Source organism: Schistocerca nitens, chromosome 2, assembly GCF_023898315.1.
Source record: "Schistocerca nitens isolate TAMUIC-IGC-003100 chromosome 2, iqSchNite1.1, whole genome shotgun sequence".
Classification (NCBI taxonomy): domain Eukaryota; kingdom Metazoa; phylum Arthropoda; class Insecta; order Orthoptera; family Acrididae; genus Schistocerca; species Schistocerca nitens.
In genome coordinates this window covers 671,783,080-671,810,175 of record NC_064615.1, presented here as the reverse complement: position 1 = coordinate 671,810,175, position 27,096 = coordinate 671,783,080, and the positions used below count along the sequence as shown (strand labels likewise).

The following is a 27,096-nucleotide window of genomic DNA, read 5'->3' as shown; positions in this document are numbered from 1 at the left end:
AGAGAGAATTGTCAGAGCATGTACTTCGTTAAGTACCGATGTGATAAGGAATACCACTCAATTCATGATAAGAAGATTGCAGCGCTGCGTTGATACCAATGGTCATCACTTCGAACACCTTCTCTAAATGGACGTTCATGGCACCTTTGTGACATTCGTTGACCTTCAAAGACCTTACTGTTATACATCATTGGATTCGTCTCGATAGCTGCTATCAGAAAATAAGTACCAAACTATAGCATCCTATTAAAAAAATTGACCTTCATATCTCTGAAGCGACTCCATCTAGCAACAAAAAACCAACGTCATATTATGGCCCTCGTTGTCCCATGCAACTTTTGTCGCACAAACTTTTCAGCGCCTGTCATACTTTCGGAGTTATTCTAGGTGGCAATAGTTAGTGACTCACCCTGTAGAAATAGCCTATATAAAATTTCTCTATTTGTATGGCGGTATGACGTCCACGCTGTTATTTGTCAAGCCATAACGTCAGGGCTCAGTATGGTTATCAAGAGATCGTGCGCCGTTAGTGAAACTGTTTTATATGAACGGGACCAATTACAGTGCAGCAATGGATCGTCTGCGGAGAGGCCTGGAGTCGTTAAACGGATTAAAGGAGATGATAATGAAATTCTAAAACACGGGTGAGCTTGATGTGGCACCTGAAAGAGGAATACGTGCCATCCCAGTGGAAGTTATTGACGAGGTTGCTGTTGCTGTAACCGACCATGCAGGACGTGCCCCGTGCAATGCTGGTGCTCGTGCAGAGTAACGAGAGTTGTCCATCCCATGGTCAACACTATTAGAAGTTTTTTGGTCTATTTTACACCGGTACCTGAACAAGATCCAGACGGTGCAGCAACTGAAACTTCAAGACACGCAGCAACGTTCTGAATTTGCTCTGCGGCTTCTGGTAGGGATCGAAATTGATGACATGTGGCTGGACAATATTCTATGGAGCGACGAGGCACATTTTACACTAAAGGATGCAGTGAATACACAGAACTGCCAAATTTTGGCTACTGTTAGACCGCATGTTGTGCACGAAGAGCTATTACACTCACCGTATACGACTGCGTGGTGTGCATTCACAAGTACCTTTACTTTCGGGCCGTTTCTCTTGGAAGAGAATACACTAAGAAGGTCTGTCGGATGTACCGTGATGTCTGCACATTATCGAGACCTACTTGTACAGCAAGTGATTCCTGCTTTACACTGTGCAACTGTGTCGAAACCACTGTTTTCATGAAATATGGGTAACACCTCATATCGCTCTCCCGATGAAAGATCTGCTTAATGCAACCTGCTACGAACGTATTATCTCAAAAGGTTTTCAAGCTGAATGACTTGCAAGATCACGTGATCTTCATCCGTGTGACTTTTGGCTCTTGAGATATCTGAAAGATTGCGTTTATTACGAAAACGTTCGGTCTTCACCTGATCTGAAAGCAGGAAAATGTTGCTCAGATTCCACCTGAACTGCAGTAAGCAACTGTTGATGACGTCGCTTTACGGGTGAAGCACGTCTCCGGTGCTCATAATAAACGATTTGTGTAAGCGGAAGTTTATAATAATATCAACATTATGCTTTTCCCAGTTGTTTGACTTATTCCGTCCACGTCCCGTTCCAAATCCATTACATATGGCAACATCTCTATACGTCTCTCTTGCATTTCAAGATGAATGACTTGCAAGATCACGTGATCTTCATCCATGTGACTTTTGGCTCTTGAGATATCTGAAAGATTGCGTTTATTACGAAAACATTCGGTCTTTACCTGATCTGAAAGCAGGAACATGTTGCTCAGATTCCACCTGAACTGCAGTAAGCAACTGTTGATGACGTCGCTTTACGGGTGAAGCACGTCTCCGGTGCTCATAATAAACGATTTGTGTAAGCGGAAGTTTATAATAATATCAACATTATGCTTTTCCCAGTTGTTTGACTTATTCCGTCCACGTCCCGTTCCAAATCCATTACATATGGCAACATCTCTATACGTCTCTCTTGCATTTCAAGATGAATGACTTGCAAGATCACGTGATCTTCATCCATGTGACTTTTGGCTCTTGAGATATCTGAAAGATTGCGTTTATTACGAAAACATTCGGTCTTTACCTGATCTGAAAGCAGGAACATGTTGCTCAGATTCCACCTGAACTGCAGTAAGCAACTGTTGATGACGTCACTTTACGGGTGAAGCACGTCTCCGGTGCTCATAATAAACGATTTGTGTAAGCGGAAGTTTATAATAATATCAACATTATGCTTTTCCCAGTTGTTTGACTTATTCCGTCCACGTCCCGTTCCAAATCCATTACATATGGCAACATCTCTATACGTCTCTCTTGCATTTCAAGATGAATGACTTGCAAGATCACGTGATCTTCATCCATGTGACTTTTGGCTCTTGAGATATCTGAAAGATTGCGTTTATTACGAAAACATTCGGTCTTTACCTGATCTGAAAGCAGGAACATGTTGCTCAGATTCCACCTGAACTGCAGTAAGCAACTGTTGATGACGTCGCTTTACGGGTGAAGCACGTCTCCGGTGCTCATAATAAACGATTTGTGTAAGCGGAAGTTTATAATAATATCAACATTATGCTTTTCCCAGTTGTTTGACTTATTCCGTCCACGTCCCGTTCCAAATCCATTACATATGGCAACATCTCTATACGTCTCTCTTGCATTTCAAGATGAATGACTTGCAAGATCACGTGATCTTCATCCATGTGACTTTTGGCTCTTGAGATATCTGAAAGATTGCGTTTATTACGAAAACATTCGGTCTTTACCTGATCTGAAAGCAGGAACATGTTGCTCAGATTCCACCTGAACTGCAGTAAGCAACTGTTGATGACGTCGCTTTACGGGTGAAGCACGTCTCCGGTGCTCATAATAAACGATTTGTGTAAGCGGAAGTTTATAATAATATCAACATTATGCTTTTCCCAGTTGTTTGACTTATTCCGTCCACGTCCCGTTCCAAATCCATTACATATGGCAACATCTCTATACGTCTCTCTTGCATTTCAAGATGAATGACTTGCAAGATCACGTGATCTTCATCCATGTGACTTTTGGCTCTTGAGATATCTGAAAGATTGCGTTTATTACGAAAACATTCGGTCTTTACCTGATCTGAAAGCAGGAACATGTTGCTCAGATTCCACCTGAACTGCAGTAAGCAACTGTTGATGACGTCGCTTTACGGGTGAAGCACGTCTCCGGTGCTCATAATAAACGATTTGTGTAAGCGGAAGTTTATAATAATATCAACATTATGCTTTTCTCAGTTGTTTGACTTATTCCGTCCACGTCCCGTTCCAAATCCATTACATATGGAAACATCTCTATACGTCTCTCTTGCATTCACAGCGCGATATTTGCGTCTGGCGGCCAAAACTGGGACTAATGTTTTTTTTTTACATCCTAAATCGGTTCCCCATTAATGCGTTAGACTATCCGCCAAGTTTCGCTGCCGTACGATAGTTACAGCCTACCCTGAACATCTTTGAGTAGCTGCACTCTAATTATAAGCAGCTGGTAGCCATAAGGTGGACTAATGGTGCATCTATTATGTAGAGCACGCGTCCCACATTTTTCGTTATACATCTTACAAGTATTTTTGTAGCTATTAAACATTCACAATCACAAATTTTCAGTACTATCTGTATGGTTTTAGAAGACTGTATAGGGGATGGGAGAAATTACTTTATACTTTGTAGCCCGAACCAAAAATCTGTTATATTAAAACTTTATTTTCATGTAAATAATTACTTTATTTTTTAGTCCTGTGTGTGTGTGAAATGTTTTAATCTATTTGAAACACCTTGATGAAATCAGAACAGAAATGTGTGGTAAATTTCGGGTTTATACCAGTTTATCTTCATCTGAATCAACCAGTATATTGCTTCCTACGTATATCTCACGAAAAGACCGTGAAAGTAAAAATTAGAGATATTCCAACATACACGAAGGCTTACCAGCAACAGTCCTTCCTGTAAATCATTCGCTACTGGAACGGGAAAAGGAGAAATGGCAGTGGCACATAGTGTACCCTCCGCCACATGTCAGACAAGGAAGCGAGTTAATAATTCATTGTCACCCAGTTCTGAACTGTGTTGAAACTTTCAAGTCTCTAGCTCTTCGAGATACAACAGTGGTAAATAAACCAACCTACACCATAAACCACAGAAGAAAGCGAGTTAATATTGCATTGCCGTCCAGTTCATAGTTATGGTTCAAATGGCTCTGAGCTCTATGGGACTCAACTGCTGTGGTCATCAGTCCCCTAGAACTTAGAACTACTTAAACCTAACTAACCTAAGGACATCACACACATCCATGCCCGAGGCAGGATTCGAACCTGCGACCGTAGCAGTCGCACGGTTCCGGACTGCGCGCCTAGAACCGCGAGACCACCGCGGCCGGCTCATAGTTATGGTGAAAGTTTCAGATCTCTAGTTCATCAGGAAAACAGACTGAAATCAGTCGTAAAATTTGCACCTAACAGAAAAGCAGACAAACAAAAAAGCGACCTTATAAAAACGTGTTAAAATGGAGGATGGTCAACAAGTGGGAGCTAGAGAGTAAAGCATGCAGCATAGTCAAGACTTAATAATCACTATACTGAGAAGCGTTGCGTACTCTAAGTGGAGGGCAGGAAATACGCTCATGAGAAAATTGTATTATAGGCATATAACCGTAAGGAGTGTTCAAATGAACAGGTACTTAACGTCTTTAACAACCAAATAGGTTAAAATTTGTTTATGCCGCTTTGTGATAACCTAGTGACACATCTACGCAACGGAAGCATGTGTCGTCACCTTCCGCTAAAAATTCAAAGCTGTACCCTCAGCAGGCAAGGAGATGCTGACCACCTTTTTGGACTTCCGAGGTCCAATACTCATACATTTCCTGGAGCACGGAAAATCCATCATCAGTGACGTGTACTGTGAGACACTCCGTAGACTATGCAAGTCTATCAAGAGCAAATGGCCAGGGCTGCTCACGGGGGGTCTGATTCTGTTCCACGATAACGGCCATCCACACGTCTCCAAGGTCACACAAAGTGTAATGGCCAAGTTCAAGTGGAAGCAGCTTGAGCATCCGTCGTACAGCTCCCTGCGACTTTCATGTGTTTGATCCGCTAAAAAAATATTTCAAAGGGAAGAGCTTCAACTAGGACAACGAACTGAAGGATACAGTGGAAGAGCGGCTCCTGTCACAGCCACAGGAATTCTCGGAACAGGGAATCCTTCGGCTCGTGAAACAGTGGGATAGTTGTGCTCAGGCCTCTGATGATTACTTTTGAATAAAGACTACAATTATTCCCACAGTGTAGTTTCGTACCTTTTCCTTTGAACACGCCAAATGTTACCGCTTAGCAATCCGTTTCTCCTTGATCATGACGGCAATGCAGAGTTGCATGGACTGCACGATACGACGAAAGCGTTACGCCGCCATCCTGATGCATCGCTACTCAGTTGCCCTGGTTGTTTTTTCCAAGACACGAAATCTTGCTCCAACATGTCCAACGCATCCCAGGCGTGTTCAACAGGATTGAGATCAGATGCCCTGGAGGACCACACAAGCACCCTCATGCCTGTGGAGGCGTCCTCAAACGAGACAGATGGGGATAAAATCCCCAAATGGTAGCGCGTAGCAATCCGTTTGGACTTGATTACGCCGGCGATGCAGAGTTGCATGGACTGTACGATACGACGAAAACGTTACGCTGCCAACCTGATGCATGGCTACTCAATTGCCATAGTTGCTTTTTCGAAGACACGCAATATTGGTCCAACGTGTCCAACGCATCCCAGGCGTGGTCAATAGCGTTGAGATCAGATTCTCTGGAGGACCACACAAGCACCCTAATGCCTGTGGAGGGTTGCTCAAACGAGTCAGATGGGGGGAGGTGGGGTGCCACCTTGTCGTGCATAGCTCGCTAGTGGGATGTGGAAGAGAACCAATCGTATGCACATGATAGGACAATATGTCTTCTTATCGTTCTTGAGGAAAAGCCGTTGGTAGATGTATCACCTCCCTATTCCATCCCATATAAATATCTCGCATATGATTATACCCCCACCTCTTATATGAATGGTACCCTCATGGCAATTCGATGCTTCGTCTCTTTTGGTTCCCGACGTAGTGCCATCGGCGTGTACCAGTGTGTACAACCAATTCTCAGACCAGTCAACATCTTTCTATGCTTCGTAGGTCTTATGGTGGCGCATCTCCTTTTGGCTTTTGGATCATCAGGCCTCTGACTGGTTTGATACCGCCCTTTCATAGACCACATTTCTGTAGATGCAGTTTATGTGTCCATTACACAGTGGTTTCCATTGCCTTGTGCATCCTCATGTCGTTGATCATCGCTGATTCTTCAGGCTTTGTGTTGGAGTTTCCCTCCCCAAGGGCAGGAATGTGCCTTAAACCTATATCCGCTCTTCCACCCTCTTTCTTAATGCCATACGCAGAATCATGGCGACTCTTTACACTGGAAGTCGTCTGCCGCCAACGCTGATGATTTTTATTCACAGTATCAGTAGTGGCTGGGATCGAACCAGGGACCCAGGACGTTTCGATTGGTAGTCAGTCACACTACTCCTAGGTTACGGTTCCCCACAACCCTGCAAAGCCATACCGAGGTGATCCCACGTCCATGGCAGAACTGCAAAATCTGCTCCCCTGCCTCTCACGTCTATGTGTTTGCTATTTCTCGTGGCGCAGTTTTAGTAACTTTTATGATTTTGTAGAATTTAAACATAACTGAGAAATAATACTTAAATTGCGAACAATCAGTTAAAGGTATTATTGTATCAAGAAATTACAAATCGTTTAAACTTTCCAAAACATTGAAACTACAACAAAATCGGCCTACGCTGTTAGATCATTTCAAATTATTCGCGGAGGCAGTTCGGCGCAGACGATTCGGCAGAGAGGCCATTCGCCGGCGTTTATCAACGGGCAGCGGTGACCCGGGTCAGCGCGGCCGCCGCCTCTGGCCGCTCGTAACGCGGCGCACAGAGTAGTGGTGTGGCAGGGTCTGGTGCCCGGTGGTGGTGAGGACGCGCTGCCCCCCGAGGCGATGTCCGCGCTGCGCCGCCGGCGCGACCCCGAAACACAGCGCCTGCTGCCGCCGCCTCCCTCTGCAGCAGCAGGTCTGTAGCTCCGCCCTTATTACACATCAAGTGCATGTTCACTTGCCTCTTATTCTGACCATTTATACATCAGTTTTTGATACGCATAAAACAAAACACACTACCGGAAAAAAATCGGGATACCAAAAAAATAATTAATCTAGAGCAACGCAATTTCTGGAATACCTTCGTCTGGATAATATATTTAAATGATTAACACTGCAACAGCACAGGTTAATGTAAAACCGAGACAAGCCATTGCAAATATGAAATGCTGCTGAATTAATAACCGGTGTAACCGACAGAACGTTCAATGCAAGCATACAAAAGTGCAGTCATTATGTTCTACAGGTGCTGCATGTCTGTTTGTGGGCTGGCGTTCCAAGCTTGTTGCGCTTGGTCGGTGTGTGAAATCTTATGGGACTTAACTGCTAAGGTCATCAGTCCCTAAGCTCACACACTACTTAACCTAAATTATCCTAAGAACAAACACACACACACCCATGCCCGAGGGAGGACTCGAACCTCCGCCGGGACCAGCCGCACAGTCCATGACTGCAGCGCCTTAGACCGCTCGGCTAATCCCCGCGGCGCTTGTTCGTTCAATAGAGGGACGCTTAATGCTGTTAGCGGATGATGCGGGAGTGTCGACCCATGATGTCCCACATGTGCTCGATTAGAGACAGATCTGGTGATTGAGCAGGCCAACGCAACATATCTGTAGAGCATGTTGGGTTACAAAACCGGTATGTGGGCGAGCGTTATTCTGTTGGAAAATTCCCTTGGCATGCTGTTCGTGAATGGTGGCACAACAGGTTCAATCGCCAAACTGGCGTACAGCTTTGCAGTCAGGATGCATGCGATAACCACGAGAGTGCTCTTGCTCTCATACGAAATCGCATCCCAGACAATAACGCCAGGTGTAGGTCCAGGGTGTCTAACACGTATACAGGCCTCCTCCTAACCAACACACGGCCATCATTGGCACCGGGGCAGAACCAGCTTTCATCAGAAAAACAACAGCTCGCCAACCTGTCCTCCAATGGTCTCTCGCTTGAAACCACTGAAATCGCAAATGGTGCTGGTTTCCGGTCTCTGCAGTGCACGCTACATGGCATCTGGCTCGGAGCTGTCCTTGAACTAACCGACTAGTAAGAGTTCGTTGTGTCACTGTGGTGCCAACTGCTGCTCACATTGGTGCTGCAGATGCGTACGATGCTCCAGAGCCATGCGGCGAACACGATGGTCTTCCCTCTCGGTAGTGCCACTTGGCCGTCCGGAGCCCGGTCATCTAGCAACCGTACATTCTAGAGACCACCGCTGCCAACAATCATGTATAGAGGCTACATTCCTGCCAAGTCTTTCTGCAGTATTGCAGAAGAAACATCCACCTCCTCGTAGCTCTACTACACGACCTCGTCCAGACTTAGTGAGATGCTGATTACGGCGTCTCTATCGCTTTAAAGGCATTCTTGACCAACATCAACTGCCCACCTTCAGTATCAAAGGTAACTAAAGCGCATGACTGTTACAGCGTGTGTTTAATGTGAACCTTATTTGCATCCTCATAGTGATGATACTATCTCCGCTCTTATGCGATTGGCACGAAATGTGAATGGACTTCATCTTTCCGGTGTAGTAATACGCTTACCAACTTTCGTTTACGTTTAACGACACCATTTTGGTGTTGCTATTTTTTTCCTATTTGCTATAGAAATTAAAACGTCGCCTTTTAAGGGGAACTAGTTGTCTAAAGCGAGGCTTTTTTGCTTCCTGCTGCGATTGAAATACATCAGTTGCTTCAGAAGGCTTTCCTAAGAAAATGTCAAAATGAACTACTGTTTTCTTATCAGGCTTTGCAAGATTAAATGAGGGAATCAATCCGCTACGAAATCTATTGCGAATAAGAGGTGGTTCAGACTTGTAATACTTATTGGCAAAGCTGAAAATAATTTCAAGAAGAGAAACCAAATACGAAAACTTTAAGCACACGGAAAAAACAGTAAAAGTAAATATGGGTAGAGGGCTGACTATGAAAAGGGAGAGATAATTTGAAGCAATTTTCTGCAGAGACAAAAAAGTCTGTTATGTTACATTAGTAAACAACTTTTACTACGAAGAATGTAAGTTTTGACGAGCAAAGCAGTTTTCCTGTGAAGAAATATGTTTCAAATAGAGCGATCGATTGATCGCAGTCGATTTCCGTTCTATAAAAGCACTGCTAGATTGATAGAATTATGTTACAGGTTCACCTGAGATCTCAAAAAAGGGATTGTGTAAGAAGTATTTGGAGAGAAGCATGACCTTGCCTAATAACACACCTTCAAAACATTTTACTGTTAAATGCGTATACGAATAATTTTCAAAGGTATTCTCTCTCGTCCGAAATAGTAGTAGTAGTTTTATTCATCCATGGTCCAGTTTTACAGGAATGATGGACATTTTATGGATTCGAACCTGCGACCGTAGCAGTCGCGCGGTTACGGACTGAAGCGCCTAGAACCGCTCGGCCACCGCGGCCGGCATCTAAATACAAACCTGGGGGATTTTGGGTCAGCTGCTCTAGAAGTCCAAATTTTTCGCATTGCACCACCTTTTTCGGCATTTTTGCGTGAACGGAGCAAATCGCGGGGAGAAGCGGTATTCGTCATTTATGTAGCCTACCGGCGCTGCATGATTATGCGACCTTCACGGGCACAGGCAATTTGTCAGCAAGTGCTTAACAAGAACCAGTAAATATTTACTGGCACCGTTTCACAAAAGGTTACGTCAGGAAGCCGGATCAACAAGTGTTTTCTGTTCAACGCCGAGCGCTTCTGTTTGCTCGTTCCTCAAGCTTCACTTGACTGGATGTGCCGGTTACACCAAGCGTTAACAATTTTTTTTATTCGTCTTTGCAGTAGTTCCTCATGGAGATAATGACAAACAAAGATACAGAAATCATCGTGTTCAGGAAACCTGACCAATTTTCCTCTAAATCTGTCATGGAAATGGAGCGGGGAACATTAGTATTACGTCGGAACGGAGAACACATGTTTTACGACTTGCCCTAACTTCCTGTCGTCTCTCATTAGCATAAACAAATGACTTGATATAATAGCACAGTCAATTATGTACTTGTTATTGATAACAGGGATCTCAGTCTAAACGTGGAATACCTACTATGTTATGGCCTTAGCTATATCATAAAAAGAGAACGCCTAGGTTGGACAGGGACACAAAGGTATATTTCGGCTAACTCCGTCAGCAGCGAATGGTGGCAGCCACTGAATCTACACTCCTGGAAATGGAAAAAAGAACACATTGACACCGGTGTGTCAGACCCACCATACTTGCTCCGGACACTGCGAGAGGGCTGTACAAGCAATGATCACACGCACGGCACAGCGGACACACCAGGAACCGCGGTGTTGGCCGTCGAATGGCGCTAGCTGCGCAGCATTTGTGCACCGCCGCCGTCAGTGTCAGCCAGTTTGCCGTGGCATACGGAGCTCCATCGCAGTCTTTAACACTGGTAGCATGCCGCGACAGCGTGGACGTGAACCGTATGAGCAGTTGACGGACTTTGAGCGAGGGCGTATAGTGGGCATGCGGGAGGCCGGGTGGACGTACCGCCGAATTGCTCAACACGTGGGGCGTGAGGTCTCCACAGTACATCGATGTTGTCGCCAGTGGTCGGCGGAAGGTGCACGTGCCCGTCGACCTGGGACCGGACCGCAGCGACGCACGGATGCACGCCAAGACCGTAGGATCCTACGCAGTGCCGTAGGGGACCGCACCGCCACTTCCCAGCAAATTAGGGACACTGTTGCTCCTGGGGTATCGGCGAGGACCATTCGCAACCGTCTCCATGAAGCTGGGCTACGGTCCCGCACACCGTTAGGCCGTCTTCCGCTCACGCCCCAACATCGTGCAGCCCGCCCCCAGTGGTGTCGCGACAGGCGTGAATGGAGGGACGAATGGAGACGTGTCGTCTTCAGCGATGAGAGTCGCTTCTGCCTTGGTGCCAATGATGGTCGTATGCGTGTTTGGCGCCGTGCAGGTGAGCGCCACAATCAGGACTGCATACGACCGAGGCACACAGGGCCAACACCCGGCATCATGGTGTGGGGAGCGATCTCCTACACTGGCCGTACACCACTGGTGATCGTCGAGGGGACACTGAATAGTGCACGGTACATCCAAACCGTCATCGAACCCATCGTTCTACCATTCCTAGACCGGCAAGGGAACTTGCTGTTCCAACAGGACAATGCACGTCCGCATGTATCCCGTGCCACCCAACGTGCTCTAGAAGGTGTAAGTCAACTACCCTGGCCAGCAAGATCTCCGGATCTGTCCCGCATTGAGCATGTTTGGAACTGGATGAAGCGTCGTCTCACGCGGTCTGCACGTCCAGCACGAACGCTGGTCCAACTGAGGCGCTAGGTGGAAATGGCATGGCAAGCCGTTCCACAGGACTACATCCAGCATCTCTACGATCGTCTCCATGGGAGAATAGCAGCCTGCATTGCTGCGAAAGGTGGATATACACTGTACTAGTGCCGACATTGTGCATGCTCTGTTGCCTGTGTCTATGTGCCTGTGGTTCTGTCAGTGTGATCATGTGATGTATCTGACCCCAGGAATATGTCAATAAAGTTTCCCCTTCCTGGGACAATGAATTCACGGTGTTCTTATTTCAATTTCCAGGAGTGTAGTTACTCTGCAGAAGGGAAAACTGACAACTGGGAAAGAGTCTCTCAAAAATGGCGAGACAAAACGGATGTTCACGTGGTGCACTGCTGAAAGCGAACAAGTAGACCTTGAAACTCTAGCGGGCGACAACACGCTGCGAGTCTACACTTCTTCAAAGAATGTTCATATCGGATACTTGTTCGGACTGTAGAGTAGAGTAGGTGGCTATCTGTGTCACAGCAGACACGGACATATAATGAAGGGGAAAGCACATGCCTTTCAGAACTGACGGTTTATTACACGCTGCTGGAAATTTATTTATTTATATTTATTTATTTAACCTGATCTAATTAGGGCCATTAGGCAGTCTCTCATATCGGACCAAGATTTCATACGTACGGTATCTTTTTACATTATAGTTATCTAAGCCTTAATAATTTCAGTATTACAAATAGTATTAAAATGATTTGAGTGGCTGTAGATTCAATGTGAGTAAATAGCACTGACGATGAACTAAAAAAGTAAATACTGGCAGTACTTCTACAATTGCTGCTGCTGCCCTGCTGCCACTAATAATAACGATAATAATAATAATAATAATAATAACAGTGGCAGATATAAAAAGAATTTATAGGTGTCAAAAAAAGATGTTTTCTGATATAGCGAGTTCTGGGGAAAGGAAATGTAAGGAAACTGCACCACCTAAGAATACGGGGAAATGACGAAGATCTGGCTGGAAAGAAGGACATACAAGGGTAACGACTGCATACAGGGGTAACACGTGCGTACAGGGACAACGGTAATCATTATTGTTGCTTGTGTCATTAACTATCTTCTGAAACTGGAGGGTGCCGTGACAATGTCCTTTTTAGGTAGTGGCTTAATTGTTATAATGGGCAGTACTGTGTCAATAACAATCATCATTTGAACGGTGATGCCATCTTGTCCAGTAGATGCTGGTGTGATACGCATGATGGTTTCTTTGACGCTATTGCTGGTAACATGCTTTAGATAGAATTTTTCGTGGCTATAGTCGTTTACCCCCGATGAGGTAGTCAATGAGTCCCTGTTTCGTTTTGGCCGCGGTGGTCTCGCGGTTCTAGGCGCGCAGTCCGGAACCGTGCGACTGCTACGGTCGTAGGTTCGAATCCTGCCTCGGGCATGGATGTGTGTGATGTCCTTAGGTTAGTTAGGTTTAAGTAGTTCTAAGTTCTAGGGGACTAATGACCACAGTAGTTGAGTCCCATAGTGCTCAGAGCCATTTTTTGAACCTGTTTCGTTTGCAGTTCAATTGTTGTTCTGCCTAATGAGAAGTATCGGTTCAGTGCTTCGACTGGGAGCATAGGATGAGCTGCAGCTTTTACTTTTGGTGTACCAAGCCCACGCAGGTTTTTCCATAGGGCAGCTGGTCCATTTCTGTTGTCGGTTAATGTATGGGTATGCCTGAGTTCGGCATTTCTCACAGCTTGACTGACTCTTTTACGCTTGTGCTTATAAGCAATATTGTTTTCAGGAAAGGGGCGCAGTTTGTATGCCCAGTGTGCAGCGTCTCTGAGATTCATGAGCTGTTTTAGTTCTTCAGTTATCAAGGTGCAGGTTTCCTTCTTATTTTTCAGTCACCAGAGGAGCATATTTGTCACATAGTACAGTAAGTTTGTTATCAAATCAATGAAGTTTTTTGTTTATGTCAGGGGAATAGAAGACGTCCACCAAACTACTCCTTGAGCCTCAGTTGCAAGTTCAGATTAATGCGTTTGAAGTCCCGATATGTAGTCAGTTGTGGTTTCTTTCTGCGACATTCTAATGAGCAAGTCATGAAAATTACGTTATGGGCAAACATTCTAGGTGCAGATATTTGAGAGGTACGAAACACTGCGTTTGGGGATTCCGTTGCAAATACAGGGTAGTCAGAAAGACTCTGAAACGCTTTTAAGGGTGTTGTAGGGTAAATTGTACCGATAAATAATTGTAGTAAAAATTCGATACGTTCAGGCGTTTAATTAGCGTTGAAGGTAGCCAATCTGGTTATTGCGCGCAAATTCAAGCAGTGTGCCAGAGACTGTGTCGCCAAAAGTGTTCCTCGTTTGATTTCCTCAGACCAAACAAACGTAGCTTTTGCTCACCAAGCTTAAATTTTTTGCTTCCTAAGAAAGGCACTTTTTAACTGGTAATGAGCATTTCGACAAGTGGTAACTCACAGACCCATAGATGTCTGTGTATTACCGCATTTTACTGCTTGCTGGTGTTTGAGCGCGCAACGACCTCATTGGGTAATTTCAATGCTAATTAAATCGAAAACACGAAACGTATGGAATTTTTCATTAACTGTTACTTTTTAGCACAATCTACCCCTCAATATCCCTTTAAGCTTTTCAGACTGTTTCTGACCACCCCGTATATCGACGAGAGAGACTACTGTTCGTATGCTGGGTAAGAGGTAACTGATGTAGCGACGCACATGCCCCGTTCCCCTCTACGAGATTTCCTCAAGAGAAAAACTAAAGAGATGACTGAAGGAAGCTTGGGTCATATTTTCATCCCGAAAACACCAGGAAACCTACTGGGAACAGTGACGTTCAAAAAAACTTGTAAGCAGAAAATTACACCCAACAAGCATCAAGAAAAAATGTTATTGCTTCAAGATAACATTATTTATTTGTTCATAGCAAGGTGGTCGAATATTGAACTTAGATGTTGTAGGCGTTTGATAAACTGTTTCAGCGCTTGACCAGTAAACCCCGAGTCTTTAAATAATGCAACTCATGTGCACAAAATAGCTTAAAACTTCTTATTACTTCACAAATGTGTTAAATATTTAATATCAAGCATTTAAGTGAGGAAAAAATTTGAGAAAAGATTTGAAATTTTGTTTAACGTTTGTAGGAAGTCGCTAACCGCTATCATTATCAAACATTGGATGAGCGTAGCCTGAGTAATTTGCGCTCCGTTGTAAGCAGAAACTAGCTTTTCACACAGCTGGATGTTTATGACGTCGTAACCCCCGAACCATGTAGTAGAAGGATATAATTTTGCAGGTACATTCAGTGGTATACGTGGGTACTCGTCTGCAAAATGTGTTGGGAATAAAGTTCCAGAATGAGATTTCCACTCTGCAGCGGAGTGTGCGCTGATATGAAACTTCCTGGCAGACTAAAACTGTGCGGAGACATGCCTTTCTTTCAGGAGTGCTAGTTCTGCAAGTGTCCGCAGGGGAGCTTCTGTAAAGTTTGGAAGGTAGGAGACGAGGTACTAGCAGAAGTAAAGCTGTGTGGACGGGACGTGAGTCGTGCTTGGTAGAGCACTTGCCCGCGAAAGGCAAAGGTCCCGAGTTCGAGTCTCGGTCCGGCACACAGTTTTAATCTGCCAGGAAGTTTCCGGAATAAAGTTGTTAGTAAAGAAGTAGTTAATTAAAACGTTATGGTTGATACTGAAGTTTTACTGCATGAGCAGCGAAAATGTAGTAAGCGACAAACATTTTTCCTTTCATCATTTTGTAGCAGGCGTAAGCGATAAGAGGTTCGTAAACGTTTGACATGCGTAAAATTTGTTGGAAGTCTCTGAAATTCTAAAATACTGGATGAATATGGTCTGGATAATATGCGCGCCCTAAGTTACACCGTCACAAGATGGTTCAAATGGCTCCTAGCACTATGGGACTTAACATCTGAGGTAATCAGTCCCCCAGACTTAGAACTATTTAAATCTAACTAATCTAAGAGCATCACACACATCCATGACCGAGGCAGGATTCGAACCTGCGACCGTAACAACAGCGCGGTTCCGAAATGAAGCGCCTAGTACCGCTCTGCCACTGCGGCCGGCACGCCGTCTCGAGACACATACTCAATTTCTAATTGTAATATACTGCAAGGCAGAAAAAAAGACGACGCACCACGAAGGAATAACCCAAATGCGACGGAAATCTACAGTTTTTTTTGTACAGGCAAATAAATGATCGCAATTTCAGACAAACTGGACGATTCATTCAGGAGAATGAGTTTCACAATATGATCAAGTGAATAACGCATTCGTCCACCTCTGACCCTTATTCGTCTTGCCACTGATTGATAGAGATGTTGGATGTTCTCTTGAGGCACATTGTATCAAATTCTGTCCAATAGGTATGTTTGATCGTCAAAACCCCCAGGTGGTTTGAGGGCCCTGCCCCTAACGCTCCACAGCTTCGCAGGTGGGGAGAGATCTGGCAACCTTGCTGGTCAAGATAGGGTTTGGCAAACAAGGGGACAAGCTGTAGAAACTCTCACTGTATACAGGCGGGCATTAGCTTGCTGAATGTAATCCCAGAATAGCTTGTCATGAAGGGCAACAAAACGGTGCGTAATTTATCGTCGACGTGCCGCTGTGCTGTAAGGGTCTCGCGATGACAACCAAAGGGGTCCTGGTATTAAGAGAAATGGTACCCCAGACCATCATTCTTAATTGTCTGGCCGTATGGCGGCGACAGTCAGACTGGTATCCCACGGCTGTCTGGGGCGTCTCCAGACCCGTCTTTGGTGGTCAACGGGGCTTACTTCGAAACGAGACTCATCATTAAAGACCATTCTACTCCAGTTAATGAGATTCCAGGCCGAATGTGCCCGACACAATTGAAAACGGGCTTGATGTTATAAAGAGGTCAGTGGTATGCGGCACAAGGGGAGCTGTTACCTCAGCCCCCTTTCGGTGAATTGTCTATTTTTGGTACCCACGATCATTGAAGCACCAGTTGCACGTCGTATCGGTGACAGTAATGAATCCGGGGCCCTGAGGTCCTCGCTGACGATTGTTCAGACCTCACTTTCTGTCGTCTGTCTAGGTCGACCGCTTTCTTCTTGACGGTGTGCTCGGCCTTGGTTCTCCCACTCCTGCCAACAACTTCGAATAGGGCCATCGTTCCTATTCAAATGTCGTGCGAGTGGACTACTACTCCAACCGGCATCTTTGAGTCCAACTACACGTCCACTTCTAAATGTTGACATCTTCGTATATTGTTCAGGTGCCTGTGTGCGAGGCGTAGTTACTGTCCAACTAAGTGCACAAAATGAAATTCGCGAATACTTTATACCCTGGTGACGATATATGTGAAGTTTGGAAGGTAGGAGACGAGGTACTGGCAGAATTGAAGCTGTGAGGACGGGTCGTGAGTCGTGCTTGGGTAGCTCAGTTGGTAGAGCACTTCCCCGCGAAAGGCAAAGGTCCCGCGTTCGAGTCTCGGTCCAGCACACAGTTTTAATCTGCCAGGAAGTTTCATATCAGCGCACACTCCGCTACAGAGTGAAAATCTCATTCTGCATATGTCCCCTGTTTACTATACTTGCCAGCTGTAAGGAGCAATTGTGCTGCAGCATCACACATTCATCCATCCGCCGCCAAAGTTAACAATTTTGAATTTTCATTTATGAATAGCAAAAAATGGTTCAAATGGCTCTGAGCACTATGGGACTTAACATCTGAGGTCATCAGTCGCCTAGAACTTAGAACTACTTAAACCTAACTAATCTAAGGACATCACACACATCCGTGCCCGAGGCAGGATTCGAACCTGCGACCGTAGCAGTCGCACGGTCCCGGACTGAAGCGCCTAGAGCTGCTCGGCCACAACGGCCGACTATGAATAGCAGTTTGTGACCAATTTGCATAACTCCTTCGCGGTGCGCCTTTTTTTTTTTTGGCTCGGAGTGTATTTGTCTAGCTGTGCTTATCGTTTAACATAAGATCATTCCTCCTAATAATTAGATTACGATAGTACTTTAAATTTTTAAATTCGGTTAATAATCATACAGAAAGTCAAGCTTTTTTTGCCCTTGGGAGCCGCTAGGTAGGCAACCTGCAACTGGGATTGTGCAACAAGAATCACGAACCGCGTTAGCCGTCTAGTAAAATAGATGGGCCTGTTTCAGGGTGGCTGTCTGCCCGCGATGTGCTGTGGTACCTCACCTTCTGCGGCTTCGCCATCAACTACATGCTGCGCATCAACATCAACATCGCCATCGTGGGCATGGCACGCAGTCGCGCGCGGCAGCAGACCGGAGGCCCGTCTGCCGCCAGCTACTGCGAGAGCGACGGCGTCAGCGCCCTCGGCGTCCCGACGGCCAACTACACTGACAGCTTCGTCACTGGGGACATTAGCTCTCATGGTCCCCGACTGTTCACCACCCCAAGTGTCAATAGGACAGAGCTGTACGTTCCCAACAACACCAGTACCAGTGGAATCGACATCGAGACTAAGTATACCGTCCAGTTCAATATTTCGACCCCCATCATCCCTAAGAACGTGGACGCCAACATGTCTAGTTTCATCAGCGCTGTGGACGTGACACACAGCGTCACTGGTACCAACTTTACGATACTCAATTCGACGGAAGTCCCCAGTCCTAGCGCCATTCCATTCAAGACTTCAGAGGATTATAACACTCTCGATAGCATCTATCGTGTTAGTAGCAGGACTGTCAGTACGCGTGCTCCAGTCACCAATGACATTGTTAATGATACAGGCACGGTGGCCGCAGACTTTAGTGATCTGCCAAAAGAACACAGTATGGGCAACGACACAACTCCCTCTCCCCCCAAAACAAGTAGCTGCCATGACAGCCCTGGTGTCCTAGACAGCGACGGTGTTGACAAGACTACAGTTCCAAAGACTCTACCCAGTCTCCCTCAGAAACAAGGCAGTTCTACAGGTCCTACGACAGTTCCTGCGACAGCGCACCAGATGGCTAGAGCTGACAATACGCAAGCACCACAGTCGATGGTGACAGGAGGGGCAAGTCCACCTCCCCCCAAAACAAGTACCTGGCATGAAAGCCCTGGTAACCTAGGCAGGGACAGCGTTGACAAGACGTCCATGCCAAAGACTATAACTATTCTCCCCCCGAAACAAGTCAGTTCTACAGTTCCTACGACAGTTTCTACGACAGGGATCCAGATGACTAAAGCTGACAATATGCAAGCACCACATCTGATGGGGACTGGATTGTCAAGTACAACATCGGTTCCGATGTTGCCTGCCGCAATGGCCCTCTCTGCGGAGGAGGTAAGTATCTCAGATATCTCTGTGATCACTGACTTCTGCAGCTATAACAAAGCAGACATTGCTTAACATCTATCGTTGAACATGTTACCACACTTCTCACTTATTGCTACACGTTGTTCTTATTGTTCTTGTTGCTGCTATTGTTTTTGCCTTCAGTCCGAAGAGTGGTTTGATGCAGCTATTCACGGTACTCTATCGTCTGCAAGTCTCTTCATATGCGAACAACTACTGCAAACTACGTTCATTTGAACCTACTTACTGTAATCATCTCTTGCTCTCCCTCTACAATTTTTACCCGCAACACTTCCATCCAGTACTAAATTGGTGATTCCTTGATACGTTGGATACAAGGCTGGAGTGGCGCATTGTCTTGGACAGTGTACTAGTGGAGGCAGTTTGCTTTTGGTTTCCTATGATATATCTGTGAAGTGCTAATGCATATTTGTAAATTGTGGGTGACGTATGAGTGTTTTTGTATTGTAGATGAGTATGGAATGAAAGGAAGGGAGAGGATGAACTCTGGTACCAGAACTTAACGAGCTTAACGTACCGACCTAGCTCACGGACTGGCAACAATGGTGTCGCATGGAATTTAGTCCTGGACATTCTACACAGTCTGATTGTCAGCTTCTGAGCACCGCCAACTCTCGAATAGCACCAAGGTTGTCCCATCCGACAAGTGGCTCGCCATAAACAGTGTCACCCGCATTTATTTCTCGGACAGTGTGGGTGTAGTATTTGGACTAGTCTGCTGATCATGTAATGCAGCGGTAGTCAACCTTTTTTACCTACCGTCCACTTTTATAGCATAGGAAAGTAACTTTATAAAATATATGAAGGAGGGTTACGGCAACTTAAAATGTATAATAATAATTACCTACAAAATACTTTGTCATAACCTTAGGAAAATCCAATGAAGTTGTTTTCAAAACTCCTACCGCCCACCACGAAAGCTGGAACGCCCACTAGTGAGCAAGAAGGACCAGGATGACTGCCACTGATCTAAGGTAAACGACTCTCTGTCATCTCCTTGCTGGGAAAACAAAGCTGATGAAAATTTCAATTTTCAGCAGGATCAGAACTAGCTGCCTCCAGAGCGATAGCCACCAAACAGTCGCTCATTAGTGATGTCGGATAAGAAAGCTGGTCGTTTAATAACCGAGGGCCATTAACAAATAACGACACATATAAAAATCAATTGGAGCACATCGTCAAGTAAGTAAAGATAGTAGACGTTTTGTTAAAGAAATGACGGGATGATTGGCGATGGTGTTTGAAATCTGGTGAATCGTCATTTTCAGTTAAGCTATATTCTCATCACTCATCGGACACGTTAGCATGCTATCTATTTGGAGTCTCTGTGAAGGCAGTACCACGTCTCTCGTTTCTTGAAACCAGCGGTTCCCAACCTTTCTGAGGTCATCAACCCTGAGCACATTCAGATGTTAGCTAGTAACCACACCATCATCAACATTATCACCTAACTGAACTTTAGAATAAAAAGAATTTTCATTGAACTCTTTTATTTTTAAAATGACGGAACATAAATGATATTTAATTTATGTGTAAACCACAAACTGTTGAGTCAATGAGGCAGTTGGTACTACTTATTTCTAACAAACTTTTTTAAAAGGAGAATTAAGCAATTCTAAGTCCATTGTGAGTACTACCTACGAATTTCCAGAAAAGAAAGCTAACTATCCATATTGAGGATAGACACTTATTTCAAAACATGATTCCTCTAGACACTTGTTTCACCAACGCTTACAACCTCATTTAAGATCAACCAAGATAAAATGTGTAGCTTACTGTTTATAAACCAACTGATTGCTGAACTTTGTACTTCTGAAGTGACAGAAACTGGAAAAAGTCATAAAGGTAATGTTTTGTGTCTGACCACTGCACTAATACCGAGCGAGGTGGCGCAGTGGTTAGACACTGGACTCGCATTCGGGAGGACGACGGTTCAATCCCGCGTCCGGCCATCCTGATTTAGGTTTTCCGTGATTTCCCTAAATCATTCCAGGCAAATGCCGGGATGGTTCCTCTGAAAGGGCACGGCCGACTTCCTTCCCTAATCCGATGAGACCGATGACCACGCTGTCTGGTCTCCTTCCCCAAACAACCAACCAACCACTGCACTAATGATAATAATAATAGACCATTCAGCAGTTGTAATGCTGCCTTATACTCGCACCTGTGTGGAGTCTGTCAGTGTTTGGAACTGAAAGTAAAATGTTTCCGAAATAAGGGCGCATCGCATTGACGATAACAAGAGAATAACATAATTATGAAAAAGATAATAAGCTTTGAAATTAATTGATGGAATTAATGCTCTCCTGCTTAGTCGAAGAGTTTGAAGATAATTAGTAACTGTGTTATTATATGTGATTTTTATCAGGCACAGAGGTCACTGTTGGCGAATGGGTAAGCTTAATGACACGGGACTGTGATAATGTTAAGTTTCGGTGCAACAAATGATTTACGTGATAATAACAGTTATAATCGGACTTCGTGAAGAACATTAGATTGCAGGCTGGACTTGTTAAAATGAAAATGGATAAGTGATAGCGCGCTGACGGATCGCTATCACTGTATCATCAAACCTACCACTTCCGTTTTAATTTAATTGGCTAAAACATTGAACCATACTTTAAATATTATTAGTAGATGGAATTAACCACGGTATTATTAAATGAAAACATAGTTAAGCTCAATTAGTCTTATTATTCACACCAAATTACAGACAAAAATGCACAGGACCTTACACCTTGCGGGAGCAAGAAGAAGACTTCACGTTATGTCAATTTTTTTTTAAAAAAAAAAGCGTAAGATGAACGACAGTAAAATAGATAATATTTAACTTCAAATATATAAGTTGTACTTCAAGCGATTTATTTGATCACTGACTTTGCGATACATAAGGATTTCTTGCGTAGTGCTGCAGCCATTACATACTCGTAGTTACTGTTGTATTGCGCTGTCAATACGTTCGTTTATTGTTGCAAAATAAATAATGAAGCAGTTTCTGATCTACTGCGGAAACTAGCTTCCACTCGAACCTGGCATTTAGACGTATGTGATATATGTATCTCACTGTTACTGTCATAGACGCATGGCGCACAGTGCAAAAACTGTGTGTGATTGGTGGACTATGTAAGGAAGATGTTCATACAGTCTTTCACCACATTGTGTCATGTGTTAATAACGAATATTCGAAAAAACGCATTTATTGGTAACTTATGTAATCAGTATTACAAGTCTTACAGAAGAGTGATAATAATAATTATCTTCAAAAATAATTTAGTTTTCGTGGCCAAAATGCAACTGAATCCTTTTGTCCTTACCCCTTAGAAAATTTCATTTTACGTCTCACGGTAATAATTACCCCAGGCTGGGAGCCACTGCTCTAAATCCATCGTTACCTCTGCTGGTATAAGCAGAAATTCCCTGCAGTTTCTGTTAACATTTGAAGACAACAGTTCTTCCACTACTACTGCTACAAAGAGAGTAGCTTCATAATAACTTTGTGAGCACGGTGGTCTGTCTTTTTGTGGCATTGTTCCGTGTCGAACAGACACGTAATCAGGAGAGGCCAATGTTTTTGACTTGTTCCTTATCCGATATTCTGTGTTAGTGCTACCATTGTGAACGGTACATTGTCATACAGACACTGAGAAACACTAGTTCCACATTGCGGTTGCAGCAAGAGATGGAGATGGTTGTCTAATATGGCATGATACGCTTTGACATTTCCACTTATACGAACTAGTGTTAATGGCCGAAGCCTGGCGAGATGCATACTTAAACCGAGTTATTGAATTACCCGTAGATAAATATGAAAGTCAAGCGAGTGGGTTAATGACCAGTCTCGATAATGCCTAACGGTCGCTGGTTTAGCCATTGCAGTCCGTGGCGAAGGCCAGAGGTTGTACAAGCAATATAGACCTATAACAACATCGGCCTTATGGTACCAATAAGCTTTGGTCAAACAAAGTCCAAGATACACCAAATCACGAATGGGCCTGAAGTGGTAATGCTGTCATCCCCTTTGTCGGTCAGTGGGGTCTTGCCACATTACCCATTAGCGAGGCGGCAGTGTGGTACGTGCTGGTTGTGGTTTTGGAGGTGGTCACTGAAACCCACATGAATCTAGCACCTTTAGAGATCCGATTGTTCTTCAGACTGATACTGGAATGTAATACATACCAAATTACTAATAATATGACGCCCACTCCGATAAACTGTATACTGGAAACAATGTTTTCCAGACATTAACGCAACCGTCGACTACCACAATGCATAATATGATCCGCCTATTCGTATGGGGTTTTAAAGACCATTGGAGATTTCGTTTGGGCAGCTGTGATCAGTCACGAACATTCAGTTTCATAGTCTTTGCGTCATGAACTGTATCCCGCCTTTGTAGTACACTCTAAGGGACGAAAAAAAAAAAAAAAGAAAAAATACGTCGCACCACGAAGAATTTTTTAAATGGGATGGAAATTGGTAGATGTGCTGTAAATGTACAGACAAACAAACGATTACAATGTCAGACAAATTGGATGATTTATTCAAGAAAAAGAGCTTCACAGATTGAGCAAGTCGATAATGGTCCACCACCGGTCCTTACGCAAGCAGTTATTCGGCTTGGCATTGACTGATAGAGTTGTTGGATTTCCTCCTGAGGGACATCGTGCCAAATTCTGTCAGACTGGTGCATTAGATCGCCAAAATCCCAAGATTGTTGACGAACCCTGTCCATAATGCTCTAAAAGCTCTCAGTTAGGGAGAGACCCGGCGAAATTGCTAACCGAGGTAGGATTTGGCAAGCACGAAGGCAAGCAGTAGAAACTCTCGCAGTGTGTGAACGGGCCCTATCTTGCTGAAATGTAATCCCACGATGGCTATCTTCAGCGGTAAAATATAACAAAATTACAGAATCGGAATTGATTTACATAAAACAATAACTGAAACATCGAATTATCCAATATCTGTGATCCATTGTAGTCAACATACCATATGAGAGATGCGAAAGATCATACAACTGTCCTATACAGAATTGTTACATTACAGTAATAATCTTCTGCGTAGGACGTGGTGTATTGCTTCACCACTAGTAAATGAACAAATACATTGTAAATCGGCTTTTATTGATGCATTTTAAAGGTATTAAGCAAATATATTTGCTGAGTTTATTTATAAAAAAGCGTTTTAATCCGTTATTGGAATGAAACTGGGTTATTTATTTTTATAATACAGAGGGTGTAACTTATACTACATGACGCAAACTGAAGGTGTTGTTCTCGTTGTAAACAGTCACCTCTGTTTCCTTCTGCCCGTACACCAGCATAGTCATATGGTGGCATGAACTACTGCGAGTTTGTCGCATGGTAACTTACTCAAATGGTATGTCGATTAAAAGTGACCATTGCTATTGCATAACATGGTGTTTTACTTATTGTTTTAAGGAAATCAGTTCTGATTCTGTAATTTCCTTGTATTGTAACACTGAAGGCGGCTATTTATAGCAGAAATCTAGATAGGCCAGACTAATAAAAGCCAGTGGGATTGGGACTGATTGCTGCGTTCCTGTTTTTCCTCAATTTATCTACAGTCGCCATGCACATCCGTTCCTTGTGGAATCAAGTTTGGAAATAGTTATTACACTTTTGTGTTCCAATAATTAGTAACATTAGTGACATAAGCAAAAACTATTTCGTGAATAAATACTTTCGAGCATGCGGATAACTGCAGCTAACTCCGTAGAGAGAAAGAGAATTTAAATACATGGGCCATGCATCAGAAGCATAAATTTCTGTTTTCCTTTGTTCTTATTATGATCGGCAATTTTCTTGACACGTAAAAATTTTATATGGAGTTTAATGATTCGCACATTCTTACACTTTACTCGACTTTCTAGTACACGAATATGTTTGTAAATGTAATTACTTTTGCGTATGAGTTGAAGATTTTTGCCGTTTGCGGCTCAGTCATAGCAGCAATTCTGGAACTGGTTTCTTCTGGGTTGGGAAACAGTTTTATTGCTTTTGTTTTATTATCACGTCTGTGTGGCTTTCCCTTAAGCTAAAGTTGTAGTGGCTTATTTGGTACATTAAATAATGTGGCTATTACATTCCTCAAGAGCTTACAATTTTCCATTTTCAATGATTTAGTTGGAAGTGTAGCAAAAAAAAAAAAACTTCATTTTGTCGGATGGATGTAAGACGTCTTCCTACAAAATATCGGCGCTTGTGGCGCTTACTAGCAATTTTTTGTTGTTAAAAGAAAATGATATTCTTCAGTAAATAGCTGTACGTTACAGGCGAATCGTAAATAAACTGCTGTGTAATGTACCGTTTCATAATCTCCAAGAGTTCTTAGGAAACTAAAGAAAGAGAAATTTGACGTCAGTTTTTAGTTCTTGTCGATTTTTATGGCACTTCATATGCTGCCTATTGTAAAAAAAATTATTAAAAATCAGTATAAACGACAACATTAGCACTTATCCGGTATCGTATTCAGAAGCGTAGCCTGCTGGCCGCTTGGCACGCTGCTATCGCTGTGGGTAACAAAAAGACGATGGAGTGTCGCGACTGTTATGTTAGACTGTGCACAGATCTAATACTCCTGTAGTTCGTTCTAATATGAAAACCTTGTCTTCGTATTAATAGGTGATACACGCTTTAGCTTTAAAATACTAATGGCTTCCCTTCTCTCAGTCAAACATTCACTGATTGACGTGATGGACTTCAGACGAAATATGCGATATTCATAGATATTTTCTAACTTGCATTTCACGTATACCTCAGTATTTAGACATTGCTCTATTTTAATTAATCACTTCTCATGCAGTTATTTACTACAGCACTGTGTTAGTAAACGTTTAAGATGCTACCTACTTTCATAACAAGGGCAATAACGCATTAAATATTTTTCTTCACAAAAGACTTCCCGTTGATTTATTGTCCATAGATTACAATATACAGAAAATACTTCACATTAATTAATTACATGTAAGTGTATTCAGTTATTGCTATGCAAAGAACTGATGCATATATCAACAGGAAACCGATACCACTATGTACGGTGCAAAACATATTCATTTATTTGTGTTTTGATAATAATAAGCACCCATCTGTAGACGCAGTTGGATGCATCTTCTTACCGTGCATAACTGTACGATTGGCTGCAAGTTCGCCCGGTATCTAAAAGTCACCAATCAGCGCCAGGAGACCCTCCACTGACGTCAAGGCCCCGTGTGGTACATGAAACAAACACGAAAGACAAACACGTTTCGTAGCGGTTGCAAAATGTAATTAATGTAGTAAATTTTTTATCATTTATTGGACAAATAGAATAAACTACTCCACCATTAATTGTGGGAGTCGAAAAGTTCTAGTGAAACAGCTTGAACCAGTTGATACATTTTCCCAACATGCGACCACGAGGCTAACATCAGAGAAAGTTCAAGTAAATAGGAGTGCACTAATTGCTTCCATTACGTAGAGCTGATGTCAGACTTGAAAGGAAAAAGATAGACAGTTCTGATAATGCTGAGAAAATTCAAATTCTTACAATGGCGCCAAGCAGCTGCTACTCAGTAGAATTTTGGAGTCCAAGAGGATTGGGAATGAGTGCAAGTGTGCATATTTTTTCTTAAGTCTGACCATAGCTGAGAATATGCAGAGCTGTTCACTCACTGCTGTTTATCAGAAAGTGCTGGATGTTGTAAATCACTAGGGCCGAAGCCAGTAGCAGGCGTCACTTGACTGCTTATTAAGCTCCGTGCCAGATTAAGTTTGCGTTTTGCACAGCTTTTTAAATTACTTTTACTGGCTCCCTGAATTTTAGGAGCGTGAACTCCAATACAACTTAAAGTGTTGTTAAATTTCTTCCGCACTTCTTCATCATATCATGAGTTTATTACAGCGTTCCACGTGAAAGTTTCAATACAGCTTTTGCTCGACCGAACCACACATGCTGAATTATTTCAAATAGATTTGTCATAGTTTCATTATTTCGACTAAATTTTTTTCAATATGATGATTTTCTGTCAAAATGTATAATAACATGATTTTTGTAGAAATTCAGATTTCTCAGCAAAGTGGCTCTATGAAGAAGACAAATTGCATATGCCTTACTGAACCCTAGGAAGAACATCTAAAAAACAGTTCCTTTTGTTCAGGAGAAAAGTCTCCAACATTTTGCAGCCGCTTTCTGGAACTA

At 43.5% G+C, this 27,096-nt stretch overlaps 1 protein-coding gene across 3 annotated transcripts in view; it reads left to right on the top strand.

The window, feature by feature from the left end:
* LOC126236785 (uncharacterized) overlaps positions 1-27,096 on the top strand; it is a 192,471-nt gene that overhangs the window by 56,013 nt on the left and 109,362 nt on the right. For 2 of the 3 annotated variants that reach the window (XM_049946368.1, XM_049946367.1), the window contains exon 2: positions 17,735-18,867. In XM_049946368.1, coding sequence (XP_049802325.1) covers positions 17,797-18,867 — 1,071 coding nt within the window. In that variant the 5' untranslated portion in view covers positions 17,735-17,796. Of the gene's footprint in view, positions 1-7,061; positions 7,179-17,734; positions 18,868-27,096 lie in introns of those variants that run through there. The other variant, XM_049946366.1, reaches the window with a different exon arrangement.